The 19,464-nt window shown below is 33.9% G+C and overlaps 1 protein-coding gene across 13 annotated transcripts in view; it reads right to left on the bottom strand.

The window, feature by feature from the left end:
• The window catches only part of Camk2d (calcium/calmodulin dependent protein kinase II delta), a 352,869-nt gene that overhangs the window by 29,250 nt on the left and 304,155 nt on the right, over nt 1-19,464 (bottom strand). For 2 of the 13 annotated variants that reach the window (XM_010633832.2, XM_010633831.2), the window contains exons 12-16: nt 19,257-19,299; nt 16,170-16,204; nt 12,142-12,201; nt 9,268-9,309; nt 6,751-6,799 (exon numbers count right to left, since the gene is read on the bottom strand). In XM_010633832.2, coding sequence (XP_010632134.1) covers nt 6,751-6,799; nt 9,268-9,309; nt 12,142-12,201; nt 16,170-16,204; nt 19,257-19,299 — 229 coding nt within the window. Of the gene's footprint in view, nt 1-6,750; nt 6,800-9,267; nt 9,310-12,141; nt 12,202-16,169; nt 16,208-19,256; nt 19,300-19,464 lie in introns of all 13 variants that reach the window. The other 11 variants (XM_010633829.2, XM_010633830.3, XM_033760056.1 and 8 more) reach the window with 6 other exon arrangements.

The following is a 19,464-nucleotide window of genomic DNA, read 5'->3' as shown; positions in this document are numbered from 1 at the left end:
ATATTCATTGCCTTTAAAGAAAGAACAAAATATAGAAGCTTTTTAAAAATAAGGTTTGTAAAGGCAGATTCCTCAGGATAGCTATAAGCTCAAGAAAGAGAATACTGTAATTCAATATTACAGTTTTTAAGAAAAGGGAAATAAAAAGGTTTTTAGATAAAAATGCATTTGAGTCATATTTTTCTACTGTTTTCTTGATAGTTATTGAATTAAATAAGAGAGAGGGGCCTAAATTATAGTAAAAATGATTCCATAAACAGCTTATATAAGAATGTTTTGATTCTGAGTCTTTGCAATATCTTGACTATAACACAAAAAATAATAGGTGGAGCTCAAATAAAACATAGGCCTTCTGTAACAAGCAGTATGAAGGAAAAATGAGGCTTCTCTAAATTGTGGCTAGGGCACCCCAGATTCTCCAGATTGTGAAGCACGCTTAGTGTACTCTACTTCTGCTTCTTTCTTCAACAACAGGAGGCCTGTCTGTGTCATCCTCCCCTGAGAGGCAAGGAGCAGGAACTATACTGTTGGTCTACCTTATTTCCTATGATTAGATCACTGTGTGTGTCAAGCCTCAAATACAGAAGGCATTACTGCCAAAGTCTTTTCTGTGATTGGCATTAGCATGAGAAGCCTGGGATATGGTATACATGAGACCATGTGCTACCATGAGACAAGGTTCTAGATGCTGGTGTTAGACATCCTGCACAGGATAAAGCAGCAGGCACACAGGGGAACTACTAAAACATGCCTGAAAGAGCTGTTTAAAAGTGTGGTGTTGATCATCCAATGGATCAGTCAGCTGCATGGGGAGCCCACCAGTGCCCCAGCCTTCATCCAGTGGACTGGTGAGGACTGGTCAGCCACACAGGTGCCTCTGCAACATATCCCCACTACCCTCCACTCATGCTCTTGGGCCTCCTGCTTGTGCCAGTTCCTGGATCCACACTGCAGAGGCACAGGTGGTCAAAAAGGTCATTTTACTGAGCTGCAGAAGATAGAATGAGAGTGAACAACAACTGCAATAAAGGTACATCAGACCTCCATAATTGGTACATTGGAGGGATTAGCACCTTACATCAGAACTTTGACTATCTTCAGAGAAAGGGCTGAGGGAACCTTGCAGAATTCAACCCTGCAGGAGGTCAGAGAGCTCAATTTGGGCCTTGCAGCATGAAATCAGCCTGAATCTCAGGGGTCTGCCATCGGCTAGCTGAGACTAAATGACTTAGTTCTGCACCTCGCTGCCCACATTGTCTATTGTGATAGCAGAGATGTACCCTGAAAGAGGCTCTTCAAATTCTTTTCTTCTTTCTTTTCTTCAACTCACTCTGCAAATTCTTTATTTTTTTCTGTCTTCTTTTTCCCACTCAGTCTCTTGCTTCCTCATGCTATTCTTCATTTAGCTTTTTGTTCCTGCCCTAATTTGGATTTCTTTTTTTCTTTCTTTCTTTTCTTCTCTCTTTTTTCTTCACTCAAGGGTTATTAGTTTCAAAGGAAAGCGAGTTCTTATTACTGTTAATTTGTCCTAATCTCGTCTTTGTTCTTGTACTACTCTGTCTTTCCCTCTTGACTTGAACAGTTTGATAAAGTTTGTGTGGTCACCCTGTGCCCTCTGGCTTCACTTGAAACCTTTTCCAATTGTTCTACCTATCTATTCCTTTGCTCCTAATTCCATGCAAGTCCCCATCCTAAAGGGTAAAGCTGTTATTGAAGCGATTATTCACTATAAACATATTTTGGGCTGCTCATAATTTTTTATTAAATTTACATGGTTTAAAGATGATAGCTTAATTACTACAACAAATGGTCAATTTTTAAGCTTTGCTTGATGCTATTGTGTTATTGACTGTATCATCTGGACTAAAGAGATGTGATTTTTTTTCTCATTGAGTTTACTGGTACATTTTAGGTACACAGTACAGTTACATTCATCATTAGGATCCTGTACCTTTACATGACAGGTCTTGGTTCTGATTTTTTCCCCATACCCCTGCCCTACCTTAACCCCCTCCTCCCTTCCCTATTTACAAAAACTTTGATTTTTTCATTTTCTCATATGTTTTTATTTACCTTATTTCTTTTCTGCTACCATTCCCATATCCTCTACACCTTTAGCCCTTTTCTTCCTCTTTCATGTTGTCATGTAAAATTTGGATCTTATTTACAATCACAGTTTTTCACACCAGAGAAACTATTCGATATTTACATGTGTGACTTATTTCACTTGAGTATATCCTCAATATGCATCCAATCTCCTATGAATGACTCTAATGACTCATTCTTTATGGCTGAGTAGTATTCCATTTTGTAGAAAAACCACCTCTTCTTTATCAAGGCAAAGGGGCTGTTTCCAAGTTTTAGCAATTACTAACTGTGCCACTATAAACAGGGGTGTGCATATATCACTGTGATAATATTATTTTAATTCTTTTGGAAAGATACCCAGCAGAGGGATGGCTGGGTCAAATGGAACCTCTAATCCTAGTCCTTTGAGGTACCTCCATATTGATTTCCATAGTGGTTTCACCAGTCTGCACACCAACCACAAATAGAGAAGGGTTCCTTTCTCCCCACAACCCCACCAATACTTGTTATTGGTTGATTTCTTGATAGCAGCCATTCTTTCAGGGGTGAGGTGGAATTTCAGTGTTGTTTTCATCTACATCTGTTGAATGACCAGTGACATGGATCATTTTTTCATATGTTTACTTGCTGCTTTTACTTAAGAAATGTCACTTCATTGCAGATGTTCATTTTGGAATTGGGTCTTTATATTTGGGGGCCTGAATTTTTGGAGTTCTTTACATATTCTAGATCATAGTCCCTTGTCTGAGGAGCAGCTGGTAAAAATTTTTTCCCACATTAGGTTGTTTCTTATCTTGGTTGGGGGTTTCTTTTGCAGTGCAAAAGATTTAAAATACAGTGAGATCCCAGTTGTTGATTCTTGTGCTAGTTCCCATGCTAATGAGGATTTGTTCATAAAGTCTTTTTTATGCCAATGTCTTCAACAGTTCTGCCTCACTGATCTTCCAGAAAATTGAGTTTCTCTTTTTTCATATTTAGATCTTTAATCTGCTTGGACTTTAGTTTATTGCCTGGTTAAAGATAAGGGTCCAGTTTTACTCTTTGGCAGGTTGAAATCTAGTTTTTCCCAACACCATTTATTTAAGAGGTTATCTCTCCTCCAGTGAGGATGGTTGGCTCCTTTGTCAAAGATGAGGTAGCTGAGTACATATGCAGAACAACTGTATCTTTCAATCTATTCTGCTGATCCAAAGGTCTGTTTCTTTGCCAATACCATGCTGTTTTTATCACATTGGCTTTGCAGTATAGTTTAGCATGGGAACTAACACAAGAATCAACAACTGAGATCTCACTGTATTAAAATCTTTTGCACTGCAAAAGTAACTCCCAACTGAGATAAGAAACAACCTACAATGTGGGAAAAAATTTTACCAGCTGCTCCTCAGACAAAGGACTATGATCTAGAATATATGAAGAACTCAAAGAAGCCAGCTCCCCCAAAATGTAAAGACCCAATACAAAAATGAGCATGTGAAATGAACTGATATTCCTCAAAAAAGTAAAAGAAGCAAAAAAAATATATGAAAAAATGTTCCACATCCCTGGTCATTACACAGATGCAGATGAAATCAACACTGAGGTTCCACCTCACCCCAGAAAGAATGGATGCTATCAAGAAATCAACCAATAACACATGTTGGTGGGATTGTGTGGAGAAAGCAGCCCTTCTCCATTGTTGGCTGGTATGCAAATTGGTGCAACCACTATGGAAATTAATATGGAGATAGCTCAAAGTACTAGGATTAGAGGTTCCATTTGACCCAGCCATCCCTCTGCTGGGTATCTTTCCAAAAGGTTTAAAAGAATCATATCACAGTGATAGATGTACACCCATGTTTACAGTGGCACAGACTGTAATAGCTAAAACTTGGAAACAACCCCTTTGCCCATCAGTTGGAGATTTGATAAAGAAGATGTAGTTTTCCCATAAAATAGAATACTACTCAGCCATTAAAAATATGAATGTTGAGTAATTCATAGGAAAAATGGGATGCATATTGAGACTATACTTAAGTGAAACAAATAATACACATGTGGAAATACTGAATAGTTTCTCTGGCATGAAAAATTAAAAGTGTAAATAAGATCCAGATTGTATACCTGACAACATGAAAGAGGAAGAAAAGGGCTAAAGGTGTAGGGGAGGTGGGAAGGGTAGGAGAAAGTAAATAAGGGCAAAATATGAGAAAAGTATAAAATGGAAAGGCTTTGTAAATAGATAAGGTTGCAGCGGGGAAGGGAGCCAGGAGTATGGGGGAAAAATGAGAACCAAGATTTGTCATATATGTAATGGTACAAGATCTGAATGATAAATGTAACTGTACTGTTTAGTTCAAATTACCAATATACTCAATGAGAAAAAAAAATGTGATGTTTCACTACAATACCAAGGCTCTACATGGAAAGGACGAGGTCAGAGAATATATGTGTGGAAGAAAGACATGCAGTTTTGTGAATAGTGCATGGTGTTGTACTGAGGAAGTTGGGTTATATGAAAGACAGTCTTTGTGAGCTCTTGGATGTTAGATATGTAGGTAAATTTGTGTTCTAACAGAGCTGGACAAGAAGCACATTTTCTACTAAGCTGCCTAGAGCTGTAGCAAATTCTAAGGCAAAGGGAAAAGAGCATCATCTTTCAAATACAGGACTATGTTAAAGTCTTTCTTAGGATTGTGGGTTGATAAATGGAGACTCCTGTACAAGCTTATTACTTGCACAATAAACACATTAAAAACATTCACCATGAGTTCATGTACCATCTGCCTGATAGAATAATGGGCTGGGAAATTGTTCAAAGCATCATTTAGTCTTAAAAGTTTCTTATATCATTCAGTATTAGCTAACAAACCTTGCATGTATAAATCCTGTAGACAGCAAAATAAGGCCTAAGGTGCTATATTTATGACTCTGTGGCCATATCCATGCTAGTAAAATTAAGCAGAAATTTATTTATTAGGTTTAGATAAATAAGCCAAAGTACCTTAGGCTCAATTAATCATTCGGATATTTCTTTTTCTCTCATCACTATGTTTAATTTCCCTAAATATTTAGTGTACAGCACAGTTATAGAGACAAATACTGCTTCTCTTGTGACATCTCAGAGGAACTTGTTTTTTCTTTTGTTGTGGCACTAGGGATTGAGTCCAGGGAATACCTAGCTATATCCCCAGCCCTTTTTACTTTATTTTGAGACAGGACCTCACTAAGTTGCCCAGGCTGGCCTTAGATTTTCAATGCTCCTGTTTCAACTTCCAGAGTAACTCAAATTATACGCATGCATCATCATACAGTGCAAGGGCCTCTTTTTAACACTAGTTTACATAATAAAAAATTACAACCCTGGTCATAATCACTAAGGAATAACAATATCATTTGGTGAATGAACAGCATTTAGCAAGATGTTAGTATTCTCTTAACTTTATTTAGTTATATAAAGATTTGCTTTCTCCACTGTATATTAAAACTTTCATCAAGGAAGAATATAAAAATAACATATGAAATATTTGCTTAGTTGAAAAAGGTAATGGATCCAAAACACTTATAAAGATGATTCTTCTTGAATCACTGTGAGAGCTAAATAGCACATCTGTTTGTGTGGTTAAAATAATCTCTTTATCTAAAGTGACTAACATCAGTGATTCATACAATTACTTCAGTTCAAATTTTAGCTCAGAGGTAAGAGTGGGATGAACAAATCTACTAAACAAAATCCTCCACACAGCCATCCATCTTTGCACTGTAAAAAATAATGTCTGGTTACCTCTAGCAGTCAGTTCAGTGTGCTAGTAATATAAATAGAGCATACTTTAATCTCATCAGCTATTCTATTCAATCAGAAAGAAAAAAGTCAGCAGAGATTACTGGCAACTGATGATCTATAGCCAGTTTTATTGCTTAAACTGTCCCTAAACCTCCTTGAGGCAAGAGTTTCCTAGTTCTTTGCCCCCCCGCATTCCGGGGATTGAACTTAGGACCCTCACTTGAGTGGCAGGCACAGCACCACTGAGCTAAATCCTTGGCCACAGTTTCCTAGTTCTTGACTATAGCATGTATACAGCTTTCCTAATACCACCTACAGAATTAGAGCTAGATGATACCATTAGGTAAATAATCTTTCCAGATAAGGCCTAATTAAATGATAGATCCATCTTTCAATTTTCTTTATAATCTTTTAAGATTTCTATTTTAAATTTTTATTATTATCATATTTTTTACTTAACAGGTTCAAGACATGGGCCCTGTAGCTATACACTGAATTGTAAAAATGAAATAAAACTGCAAAAGAATTAAAACCAAACTAACACTTCTAAAACAGTGATGTGGCCAAAAGGAAGTAAGGCAACTGCAAATATGTGTTTATCTGTTTGTAAAGAGAAACTGAGATGTCAGTAGCTAAAAACACTTTGACAACCAAAATGAATGGGGGTCAAGAATGCATTAGGAAAGCACAGGAAAACAGGATAAAAAGTCTATCAAATACAAATTTCATTGATCCCTACTTGACACCATCAAAAGTTTTTAAAATGTTATTTTTCATACTATATCCTGAAATACAAATTGCTTTCTAAATGTGTCTCATGACAAACCCAATTGTGTATATATTTTTTTCCTGATATATATGGAGTTCCGAGTTAGGATTTTTTATTTCTGGTTAAATCATACCTTTTACATCTTCATCCTCAATTGTTGTATTTGAACTCTCTGTTGACTCCTGTTGAGAAGAAAACATATTTTTAAGTTGCAGACAGTGACTAGCTTGACTTCTTAAAAAATTGGCTAGTGATATACATAACATGCAAAATTCTTCAGCAGGCTGTGTGCATATGTTGACATGCAAATGGCCAAATACAATAAAGTGGTTTTTAACAGAAATAAAATGTCAAATGCTGCAAACATTTCAAAAAGGGAGTACTCTGGTTGCCTAATCCTCAAAGTAATATAAGTCCAGGTAAGCTGTAGAAGTGGCAGAAATATAGTTTATTTTCAGAACTGTATAAAGGTGTCTTTGTTGTACAGTACCTCAAAAGGTGTGCTTTTCTGTGGGATTATGAAAAACCGAGTATATTATTCAAATGAATTTGAATCTTAAATAGAGCTATTTTTATTTTCAATTTATCAATAAGTAAATAGCACCTTCTGTGTAAGGCATTATGTCAAGCACTGAACTTGCAGCCTATCTGTCCACCTTACTCCTTTGTAAATAGAAGAAAGCATACATTGTATCATTTAATGAAGTAGCTAAAGGATTAAGCTTAGATAAACTGAAAATGGCAAGAAGATTTTTTTTTCATGTTTATGATCAACACAATGGGATTATAATAAATAATTTACTTTTTAGGGACAATTAGACTTTTCCAATCTTTGTTCACTTAGAAAGTGGCTGTTATTGATGAAGACTGTCTCCCATAATGAAAAGCTTTCTTGGGCTGGGGATTTAGCTCAGTGGTTCCGGCACCTGCTTTACAAGTGCAAGGACCTGAGTTCAATCCCCAATACAAAAAAAAAAAAAAAAAAAAAAAAAAAAAGCTTTCTTTGTAAAACTACAAATGAAGTTGAAGATTAGTTAGTATACTGAAAAAGACACTGTAATTGCCCATATTAAATATACTTTTTAAGATGATTTGATAAATATTTCTATATAAAATGTACTAAGATATTTTTGGCAAAGAAATTTTGCACTGTTCATAAGAAAGACACAATATTCTACATGGAATGAGTAAAGGCTAGAGCTGAAAATAATTGGAAACAAGCTTCTAATTAACAGCTATATGAAGAGTGATGAAAAATAGATTTTGGAAAATGATTCAAATACTATTCTGTGTCCTTCTATAAATATTTTAAAAGTGATAAATTTATTTAAGTATCATATACAATCTTTAAAACAAAGTAATAAAGATGTATCCAGAGTTCTCCTACATAGCCAAAGAAAAGTCTTCATGCATTTCTCAATGTGATATAGTGTTCAGATTTAAATTCAAAATGAAAGTAAATCCATGCACTGTAAAAATAAACTAATTCATGTAAGCAAGAAATACCATGCAACTCTTACAAATGTTATAGCTAGAACTAGGGAAGGGTCCACTCCACTGTTATGCTTGGTCTTTCATTTTCTAACTCTATTAAAAGTCATTCTCCTATGTGATGCTACTGACTATCAAGTCTTTTAGGGCTATAGAATATTTCCAGTGTTATGACTATTGAATATATCTCATCATGAAAACAGAACATTTCTCATTTTTTTACTTTAATGGTTTTAATATTAATCAGCCAACTATTGAAATAGAGAGGGAATGTGTTTTGTAAGCCTTCAACATCACTGATACAAGTAAGGAGAAGTAAGAAACATAACTTATACTAAATATTTGAGAAAAGTTGGATGATGTATTTTTCCTGGTTTTTGAGATAAATAATGTATAAAAAGTAATGAACTAGAAACAGGGAATACATTCATAAAATGTCCCCTTTCATCCTACAGACATGTATGCAAGTGCTGTTATTTAGTTAACAAACTATACAAATAATTTACAATGGGTAGAACACATTAGTCTTCATTCAGCATAGTCAGAAAATCTGTTACTGAAATACATATAACTCAACAATGACAAACATATTTCACAAAAAGTGAAACTCTGATTCTCCTCAAGTTTCTGTCAAATAACACTGTCCACAAGAAGGAACTGAACAACAACAAGAAAAACAACAAAGCAAAAAACACACTATGGCAACAGAAAAGAATAAAACTTGAAAGAACATTAAATATAAACAAAACTTATGAATAGAAGTTAGTATTTCTGAAGACAATGGAATGACAGCAAGAAATTCTAAGATTTCAAGCAGTATATAGATCCACAGTACAATGCAGAAAGAGACATGGGAAAAAGAAAAGACCAGATGATATTGCTTAAGATACACAGACATTTTGATATAATGACTTTGTAAATGTTTAAACTGCCTTTTATTTTTTATTGATCAAAATATTATTCATTTCTCTTTCAGGTTGTCATTCATTTTAATTGAAAGAAGTCTGTGCATGGTTTTAAACCAATCAGTTGAAAAGAAAGTGCAGTAGAAAAAAGGTGCAGATTTTCTTTTCTATTTTTGGATAAAGAACAAATTTTGATTATTTGATGAGATGTGTAATCTTCTGAAAGCTAGATGATGTTGATTCTTTCTGAATACCTTGTTTCCATCAGGGTTGTGGATTACAGTAGTTTGGGGCTCCTGAGTGAGAACAAAATAGAGAAAGAAACAGTTTGCATTGGTAAATACATTCTTACTAGTTGGAGGGACAGAGCCGAATGAGTCAACTGACAAAAATGAAAGAGTGACAAGAGCTAAAGCCATGTTAGCTGCTGTCCGAGGCTACAGCTGACAAGATCTCTGATGAAAGCTCTCCCTGGTGAGCCTACGAGGTAGGACACCTCCCTACGCAGAAGCAGCATGCAAAAGACCTTATTCCTGATCAGGATACATACAAGGCTTTGAAGCTGGGAGACCTAAAGAGGCACTCACTGTTTCACCATATCCCATGCCAGATAATGCTTGTCTTTCTTCTTTAATGAGAGGCTTGTTAATGTCTGTCCCATAGAAAACTGGACAAGGACACTGAAGATAATCTTTGAAAAGATTTTCAATTCTCTAGATATTTTTTAGCTGTGTTGCTCTGAGAATTGATTATGGAGCCATTATAGTTAACACATAGCTGAATATCCTTGGAAAATCTAGAAATGTTGGACAAAATTTTAAAAATGTCAATCCTAAAGAATTCGCTCCAAAAGTTCATGAGAAATTCTAAGGAACATTTATTAAATAGTTCATTTACAAGGTTCTATAAAAATCATACAACCACTATAATTAAAAACATGTTGCTACTAAATCCTGCTTTAATTCATTTCTAAAATTTTCTTGCTTTATGGATTTAATATATAGAATATTTGATTAAGTCATGTTTTTCCATGATGAAAATATTATTTTTCCTGTTGCTTTTTTTTTTTTTTTTTTTTTGAGTTTATTGGTACATTTAGGGATGCAGTACAGTTACATTCATTGTTGGGATCCTGTTGCTTTATATCAGAAAATCAAAACAATATTGTCAACTGGAAAATAATATTCAAATAACTGATAGAAAAAAGATTCAATGTTGATACATCAATTACTTGCTTGGCACTTTCATTACACAATGGCTTGGCAACTGAGAGTTACTGCAAACCAGTGAGAGTTCTCTCTTAGAGCAGCCACTTTCTCACCATAGTGGTTTACAGCACACAGAAACTATATCTATTGCTTCTCTTCTTCCTTCCCTAAGCTAGGATCAACACTGTTTTTATTTTTTGTGGTTGTGGGGACAAACCCAGGCACCTGGCAGGCAATTATTCTACCATTGCTATGGTTTAAATCTAAAATGTTCCCCCAAATTCTCATGTGTTCAGAGGTAGGGCTTTTGGAAAGTGATTGGATTATAGGGATGCTAGTGATGAGTGGAATAATCCATTGATGAATCCATAAGTAAATATGACATTAGCAAGTGGAGCCTGTCTGGAAGAGATATATCACTGTTGGCATAACCTGGAATGGTGTATTCTTGTCCCCTGACCTTTCCTATCTCTCTATTTCTGGTCAACAAGAGGTGAGCCGTTATTCTCTGCCATGATGTTTGTACCTTGAAGCCAGCTGACCACAGAGAGAAACCTCTGAAATTGTGAGCCACATAAACCTCCCTTCCTTTAAATTGTGGGTATCAGGTATTTTGTGCTTGTAAGAAAAAGGTGCAGGAGAAGTGGGAAGGGTAGGGGAAAGGAAATAGGGAAAAGAAAAAAATCTGAGAAAATGAAAAATGGAAATAAAGTGTTTGTAAATAGGGAAGTGAGGAAAGGGGTAAAGGGAGGGTAGGGGTATGGGGAGAAAATGAGAACCAAGACCTGTCATGTAAAGGTACAAGAGCCCAATGATGAATGTAACTGTACTGTATACCTACAAAGTACCAATAAACTCAATGAGGAAAATAAAAAAGAGAGAGAAAGCTTTTTTTGGGGGGGCGGGTATTGGGAATTGAACTCAGGGCCTTTTGTTTGCAAGGCAGGTGGCAGCACCACTGAGCTAAATGCCCAGCCCAAAAAGTTGACCAATATAATCACTGAGCTACTCCCCAGCCCTGATAACATGCTATCTTGATGTGTCCTTCCTTTAAATGCCTTTAAACTGAGCCTATTGGCTAATCCAAGGGAAATAATCCTGCAATATTTTTCATTTATTTAAAATAATAGTACAGGAAAAGTAAAAATTCAGAAATATTGCTGAAAATCATACATCAAAATATGGAACAGTTTGTGTAAAATATTATGGAACTCAGAGCAACTGAATGACAGTATTCAAATTTTGAATTTCAATATAATACCATATCAAGGTGTTAAACTGATTAAGTGAATTGTGTGAATTTGAGTGAAATGGACAAATGGTTTCTATTGGTAATTCTAATCTATGCAATTTTTATTCTCTAGATTAATGTGAAACAGTGAAATTTAATTTAAAACACAGCAAATGAAAAGCTTGAAATTACCTAGTGCCTCTTTATCTCAGTAAGTGAGGTCTTACAAAGCCATGTTGTCTTTCAGGAAGAAGAAAGCAGGATCTTTGAATAAGGTCTAGATTTAGGTCGTCCAGTAATAATCCTGCTAGCTCTCCTCAATACCAATGTTTGTGTCAGGGAAAGAAAAAAACCACTGTGTGCACAAGAGCTATCATCATCAGAAGAGCTAAGAGCAACCAAAGCGCATTCTACTGTATTTCTAAGGCAGCATGCAACAATCTCAAATACAGAGACCAAAACAATTTTCAACAGTGAAATGAGATGATCTTATGTTAGAAACACACTATTTGACAGCTATCTTAACACCAACAAAAAAGAAATAAACTTTTTTCATATCTTAAAAGCAAAAGAAACCTGTCAAGAAAATAGAATATTTACATAAATGTATCTATATAGTAAAAGCAAATGAAAGAAACAACAAAACACAGTAAAGAACTTAAGAAGGGTTACAAAGAGTCCAGGTATACCAGCGCTGGGGTAGGAATATTTTCTTTGGGGCTGGTTATCACGTTGGCTTTGTTGTTTATCTGTGGGTATGCAGAAAATAGAAAGAAGCACCTTAAACCCTTTGGTAGCCAATGTCTCCATATGCAGCATATCTATATAGAGATACAGCCATGAAAATAAAGAGCCTGAAGATGAGCAGGAGAGACAGGGTGATGACAGAAGGAAGGGCACCACCTCCAGCCTCCAAAGGTCACACACAGCCCAGGATCTTGTCTATGATGGTGCAGTGATATAACAGACATGGCTGCTTTGACTGTGCCACCTTAGGAAACAGACAAAATGCTGCTTCCATGAGGCTCAAATAGAAAATAAAATGAGTATAATCATTTTCATGTTTTTCAGGTTGGATTCTGTCTCCAAACTTCACTGCTATAAATACATTCCTCTTTAAATTATCATTTATCACTGATCCTGAAGTCACACACAGATCATCTTTCTTTGGAGAGCCACCACGACTTTTTTACTAGACACTCCAATTAAAAATGTATATCTTCAGAAAAAACGAAGGTGTCAAAATATTTTTTGAAAGTGGTAAGTCTGGATCTCCTCTAAAATATATCAATTATTAGTGGGGAAATAAAAATATTTATTATATGTCAAATATAAAATTGTTCACAATTGTTTGAGAGAAAACTTCATTTTTCTGTCAAAGTGCTTACTGTTATCACTGAAGAATACATCTGGTCATATCATTTTCTCACAATTGGCTTTAACCATCAAGAAATCTTTACTGCTGTGGAAGCGATGTTTTGACAGAAACTCATAGGGCAGTAAATTTTATAATGGCATATAAAGAGGATTCTTTGTAGATAAGTAGCAACTTGAAACTATAATTGAGTTTGGACATTCAAGAATCAAAGACTAAAAAGTAAAAATCAATATTCTTTTAAACTCATGCACAACATATTACTTTATAGTTATGAAAGAAATATAAACTATATTCATTTTCTTATATTACTGAGGTATTTTATTATTAATTATTTTCTAAAGGAATATACCCCACCATTTTAATGAATGTATAAATGTATTTAAGGAATTAAAGAGAAACACGTACAGCATAAAATAGATGATTACACAATTGTTTGGGCTTTCCAAAAACTTTGTACTTTAGGCCTGTAAGTTATATTGGAATCAGCACTGAGAAGAAGAGGTAGCAGAAACATTTGTGTGGTTACTGAGATCAGCATTATTTACAGAAGTAACACTGCTGTGTGACATGCAGGAAACTTAAATTTCCCTTCTCTGCAAAATCCATTACATATTACACTATGAATCTATAGTTCGCAGGTAGTTTTAGAAAGTTTTTTCAAAGAATTTAACATGAAATTTTCACAAGGGTTAAAAAAGAGATATGAGGTAATAGTGTCTATTAAAGAGGGACCAAAAATGTATTTAGAAAAAAATGTATTTAGGTCAGCGTAAGACACACAAGAAAGGGGGAGAGATGCACACAAATGAATGATTGGCAAACCATAGCTGGCTTCTCATCAAATGATCAGGGACACTTATGATGAAGGTGTCACAAGTATTTAAAATGCTATATTTAATTTATATCAGTGAATTCAAATGACAGAAATTTTGATATGTTTATTCTGTTTCAATTTAAGATTGATTTTTCCCCCTAAGATGTGCTTGCTAAAAACTGCCTTATTTTAGTAAAAAGGACTCTCATATGCATACCTATTCACACATACTTATGTGCACAAGCACACACATGCCCTCTCCCCCACATTCACATAGATTCATCGGGTATTCACACCACCACCTCTCTCAAATGAAGGCCATTCTGCCTAGGGAAAGCATTCTTTAGTGTCGGATGTAAGAGGCATGACTTAAATTAGCCTAATGTTTCTTTGTTTTTACTATGGGAAATATGTTAGAGGTATTTGTAATGTTAATTAATTACAAATAATAGAAAAATTCTAAGTAAAATACTAGATCTTCCTTTCATAGAGTCAAATATCAAGTGTTGGATCAACTATGCTGTTTTTAACCAACATATAAGTAAATGTAATTTTTTTTACATTATGCACACATAATATTTTTCTATAAGATCTGAATTGAATCAGATATTTAAATGACATGCTGAATTATTTTTATGAGTTATAGGTAAGTTATCACCATTTTGGGGGTGCTGAATTTATTAAGGGCTGAAGTTTAAACATATTTCATTTATTTTAGGATAGGTCTACTATTAGATTACTTTCACATTATTTGTAAACTTCACAATGAATGTATTATAGTTTGAGCTAAGAATCACTCCTATTTTAGCAATCATGATCATCATTTAAAAACAACCCTACAGTGCTCAATTATCAGTAAGCATTTATTAGTTATTTCATGTTTTCTTTATTTTCAAAGAAGAAACTAGACTTTGGCCATATGAAAGGTCAAACTCATTAACAGGATATGGATGAAGATTTAACTTCTTCCATATTTAAAAAATTAATTTTCAGAGAAAAAATCAACATAATGTGAAAGTTGTTATGACAGGTTATGATCACTAGTCTGTAATAATTCTATATTGTTATTCACATTAACTTGGTAAATATGACTGTTTTTATTTCTACATGTGAGTTTTTGAGAAGAAATCTTGCAGGGAGAGATCCTCACCATCATTTGAACACTTGAACTGGATTTCCTTTTCTGAATTGACCAGTCAAAGTGAAAGGAAAAGAAAAAAAATGACCAGTTGAATTTAAAACATGGAATACAGAATAATTTTGTCTTTAAAGAGGAGAGATAAGTTTGCTAAAAGAAAGAAATTCTGAAACTATTTCTATGTAAAGGTAGTTGTAAAAAATCAACATCTTCATCAAAAACTCTGAGTTCTCTATCACTGAATGGTCGAGAAGAAAACATGAAAAATTTAAAATACCACATTTCCACCAATGTAACATTGGGAAAAAGGCAAATATCAGCTGTCATTTTTGAAATCCAAAGTCCAAAAATAAGCAGCAGGAGGATAAAATGAGAGGTTGAGGAAAGAAGTGATAAACAGAAATGCCATCCTACTAGGATTCCAAATGCAGGATCACCATGGCTCTGGAAATTCCCAAATCACACAAAGACAGGTGACGAAGTAATAATGGGGTATGAACATAAGAAGCAACAAATGATTTTCTATGTTATATTTTCAGAATGGACGGACCACCTGACTTCAAGTCAAGTTCAAATGTTAAAATATTAATTCCCACAATGCTGAAGTGTTGATAAGGAATGTATGCATCTACCATTGGAAAAGAAATAAAAGGATTAAAAAATAAAACATTTATACGATACTCTGAAAAGAGAATAGATATTATTATGCACATACATGGTTATATTCCATCAAAAGTAAACTCTCTTGAAACAAATACAGCTGTATTTGTATTATTTTTATCAGTTGTATTATTTCTATTAGAAATACAAAATATTAAATCAAAATATCTTGTTTTTCTTGGAAGATTTTTCTAATATTTTTTTCAAAGGATGCAATTCAAATCCATTTTCACAATAGAAGCATAGGGAACAATTTAGACCTCTACAAAAACTGCCCAAGCAGAATTTTGTCATCTTATGTTGGATTTCTCAGATCCACTGAGTTTCTTTCCCAGACTGTAATACACTTTGGTGGCTTACAAGTATACATCATAATTTTTTTGAAAAGCATTTGGTTTTCACAGATTTTTTTTATCACCATGACAGTTCAGAACTGTAGTAAAGCAGTGAGCATTTAGATATTCATATTATACTGGAATTCCATATAAAAATATTAATTTTTCAAGGTTATTTAATATATAGTCAAATTGAAAAGGTACAATTTGTCTTAGTATATTCATATATAGTAGTCATCTTTGTGTACTGAATTATTTCACATTTCAACCTTCATCCATTATAAAGAACTATAAAAATACAAGGTGCAAAGATGTGGGGCTTAAATTTAACATTTTACAATTATGCAGCATCTGAAAGTCAGATATGGTTTAAGAACACCTACTTAACTTACCTTTACTCCATCTGGTTTCTTCAACAAACTCTTGGCTGCTGCAAAATTAAAGTGAAATCAGTTTAGCAGTCATCCATTGAAACCCATAGGTAGGAAAATAACTACTGTTTCTTTGACCATCTGTGCTGAGTTATAGCTAACATATGCCAAGTTATCAAGGTCACACTGATGAGCACGAGCTTACAAGACATTGAAATACAGTATCACTTTTCTGGTTTTGCCACAATAAATTTAGAACTATTCTTATGTAGTTCATCGCATAAAATTGTATACTTTGCCAATTGGGTTATTGAACTTTATTTCACTGTTGTTTGTGAAAAGGATACTGGAACTTTAACTGGACTATCTTTTTGTAATCCAGAAAGTTATTTTTAGTCCTGAGACATCAGCTGACAAATAGGATCACATGTTCATTCACACCACAAGTCCATGGCCACGTCAGTTCCACCCCGAAGGCCCTCTCTCTAGAGGCTGAAAACTCATTTGTAAAAACTTGCTCTGGTTAAATAAAATCTGTATATTTTTGAAATCAAAAAAGTTTTTTCAAAAAAATATTAATAATCGTGTTGAAAACAAAATGGTATATCACTGACCTAGAGCAAATTTTTTAAATGCTTAGTATATGACCTGTAAAAATGGTATCACACATCATTTTAACTTCAAAATCAGAATACAAAGGCTTATTAAAAACCTTTAAATTAAAAAACTAAAAAATTCACAAAATTTTAGCCAAAATATAAAACAAAACAAAATCTTTAAATCAGGAAAATCCTAAATATGTAATTTTATTTTTTATAGGGAGGGAGTTCGTAATTTTTGAGTATATTAAAAGGTGAAATCATCCTTTTAAAAAGTATACTTATGAAGGGGTACAAAGTTAGTAAACAAATAATATAACCATTAATGACTATATCAGGTGTAGAACATAACTATACAGGACAAAGTATGCACTTCCATTTAGTGTTAATTAGGTTTAATATTTAAGTACATCACGATAGAATTTGACATCTCAGTGGAAATACCTATCATAAAAATTCATGTGCATGTAATTTCCTAATATTCTTTAGATTTGATTTTGATTGTCACTTTGACATAATTTAAAATTTATTTTAAAGACAAAAAATTGTTAATTTTATTTAGTCTTTATCAACAATAGCAATTTATAATCAATTGAGTCTGGTAAGAAATAGTTGCTTTGGCTAATATTGGCAAATATTGTTTGTCTGGTGCTAAAAATCAATATGACGTAAATCCTGAAACAGTTAATAGGTTAGAAAGCAAACTCAGAAGAATTGGAATTGCAATAGCAAGCGAAGAGAAGACAATGATTTAAGGTAAGCAGCAATTTTGTCTGGGAAATGCAGAAATAGCCCTTTTTGTTACTGTTCACCTTACCTCACAAGAAATACATTCCACATACAGGGAGAAAAGAAAAAATAAAAACAACTTTATAACCATATACTTATGGACAGATTATGTTAAAAAGCATGATTGGCAATGAAATAGGATGAGTAAAATACTCAAAACTAAAATACAATATAAGTAGATGATGTCACTGACTCTAATGTTATTCATTTGTTTGTGAAGTGATGAATTTTTTAAAAAGTTTGCTTTTCATGCTGACATTCAGAAATGATATAAAATCTATATATTAATCATGAGTTCTTAGTTTATGGGATGATGAAAGGAAAATATGAAGTAACTGAAAAGCTTCCATACATGGGTATAAACATTAATTAATAAAGGCCCAATTTATGTCTTAAGAGTATATTTAATACTTTAACATAACACACAATTTTAATTCTGGAGTTATAAAACTTAGTTTGCCATTACAATATAACCTGTATATAAATCACTATACTTTTTAGTGATTTGCTAGTTACTAGGCCATGGTGAAGCACTCTTTTTTAAAATAGACAGTATTATTAGTTAATACTTAATGAGATGGCATGGAACTCACCCATGTAAATGACATTCACATTAATCAAGTGTTTACAAAACATGTAACTTGACAAAAGTAGTAAGGATGTTTTATCACATCAAACAAATTGGGCAAAATACATCAACTGACCAACACAGTCCCTTAATTTGCAGCACTGCTCATTGAACTATTATTGTCATTTTAGACAGCCTATGGTATTCATATCATCTCTAACTAAAATGGAAAGGAGGTAAAAGTTGACCATTTAATACAGTTGTAAATAATAACTGGAAATTGGTTGATACAATTAATCATCACCTGTTATCACTATACTATTTACACTGATAAAATAAAGAATCGAAAAAAATAGCTGAATAGATTGATGTCATACATCATTAGTACTTTGATATAATCTATCAAAGGAGGGATCATCAGAACTCAAATATTTTTGGAAATAATATATACCTTATAGCCATTTTGGAGAGTTACTTTTACAACGAGGACTGTTTGGCTTCTTTGAATCCATAACAAACATTTCCCTTGGAATTTGTTTTGTGGAGTGTTTATTAATCCTATGCTATCTTTTGTGTTAGGTTCCATGCAAGTTTTTCAGTAGTAGACCTTTGCAACTCTTGCTATTCTTACAGCATGCTAAAATTGTACTGTGCTTTCAAAAGAACTTGGACCTAGGAGTACTAGGTTCCACAATTTCAACCATCTTACGTATTATTGGAACTCCTATGAGAATGAGACCAAAAGAACGTATTCATAGATATGACTTCGTGAAATATCAGTAAGTTTTAGGTTTGAAATGCTGAGTTTCAAATTGAGGGAGGACACAGCCCCACTTCATGTCTGCACCTGCTCCATTTAAGTGGGTGTCTGGTCTGGCACCAGCAGTGGTACTGGCCAGTACCGCCAAGCCTTGCTGTGAAGTTGCAGTCCAAGGAGGCTCTGTGGCAGGCTGTACTTAGGAGCAGAGCTAATGGTGGCTACAGGAGTGGAAGGAAATCTGTGACCCATTGGCATTCCTGAACAACATAACTTTCCCAGTTGGATTTTTTTACTCCAAAAAGACAAAAACAAAACAAAACAAAACAAAACAAAACAAAACAAATTGTGAAGAAACTGTGCAGAGAATAGGAGCAGAGTTGTTAATAACATGCCTGAAAAATTCCTTGTAGCCAGCATGGTTGTCAAAATGGCACCCTGTCAAAGAAATAAGAACAAAATTAGTGTTGTCTTTGCAAATTTTTGACCTTACAAATAAAGTCTTAGATCAGTAATATTCTCTCATTTTTATTTTCAGTAAGGGGACTTTTGATTTTTTTTTTTTTTTTTTTTTTTTTTTTTTTTTTTTTTTTTTTTTTTTCT

The sequence above is a fragment of the Fukomys damarensis genome, unplaced genomic scaffold (assembly GCF_012274545.1).
Source record: "Fukomys damarensis isolate Sample0158 unplaced genomic scaffold, DMR_v1.0_HiC HiC_scaffold_38, whole genome shotgun sequence".
NCBI classification, from domain to species: Eukaryota; Metazoa; Chordata; class Mammalia; order Rodentia; family Bathyergidae; genus Fukomys; species Fukomys damarensis.
The sequence above is the reverse complement of the archived record's forward strand: the minus strand, read 5'-3'. Positions and strand labels throughout refer to the sequence as shown.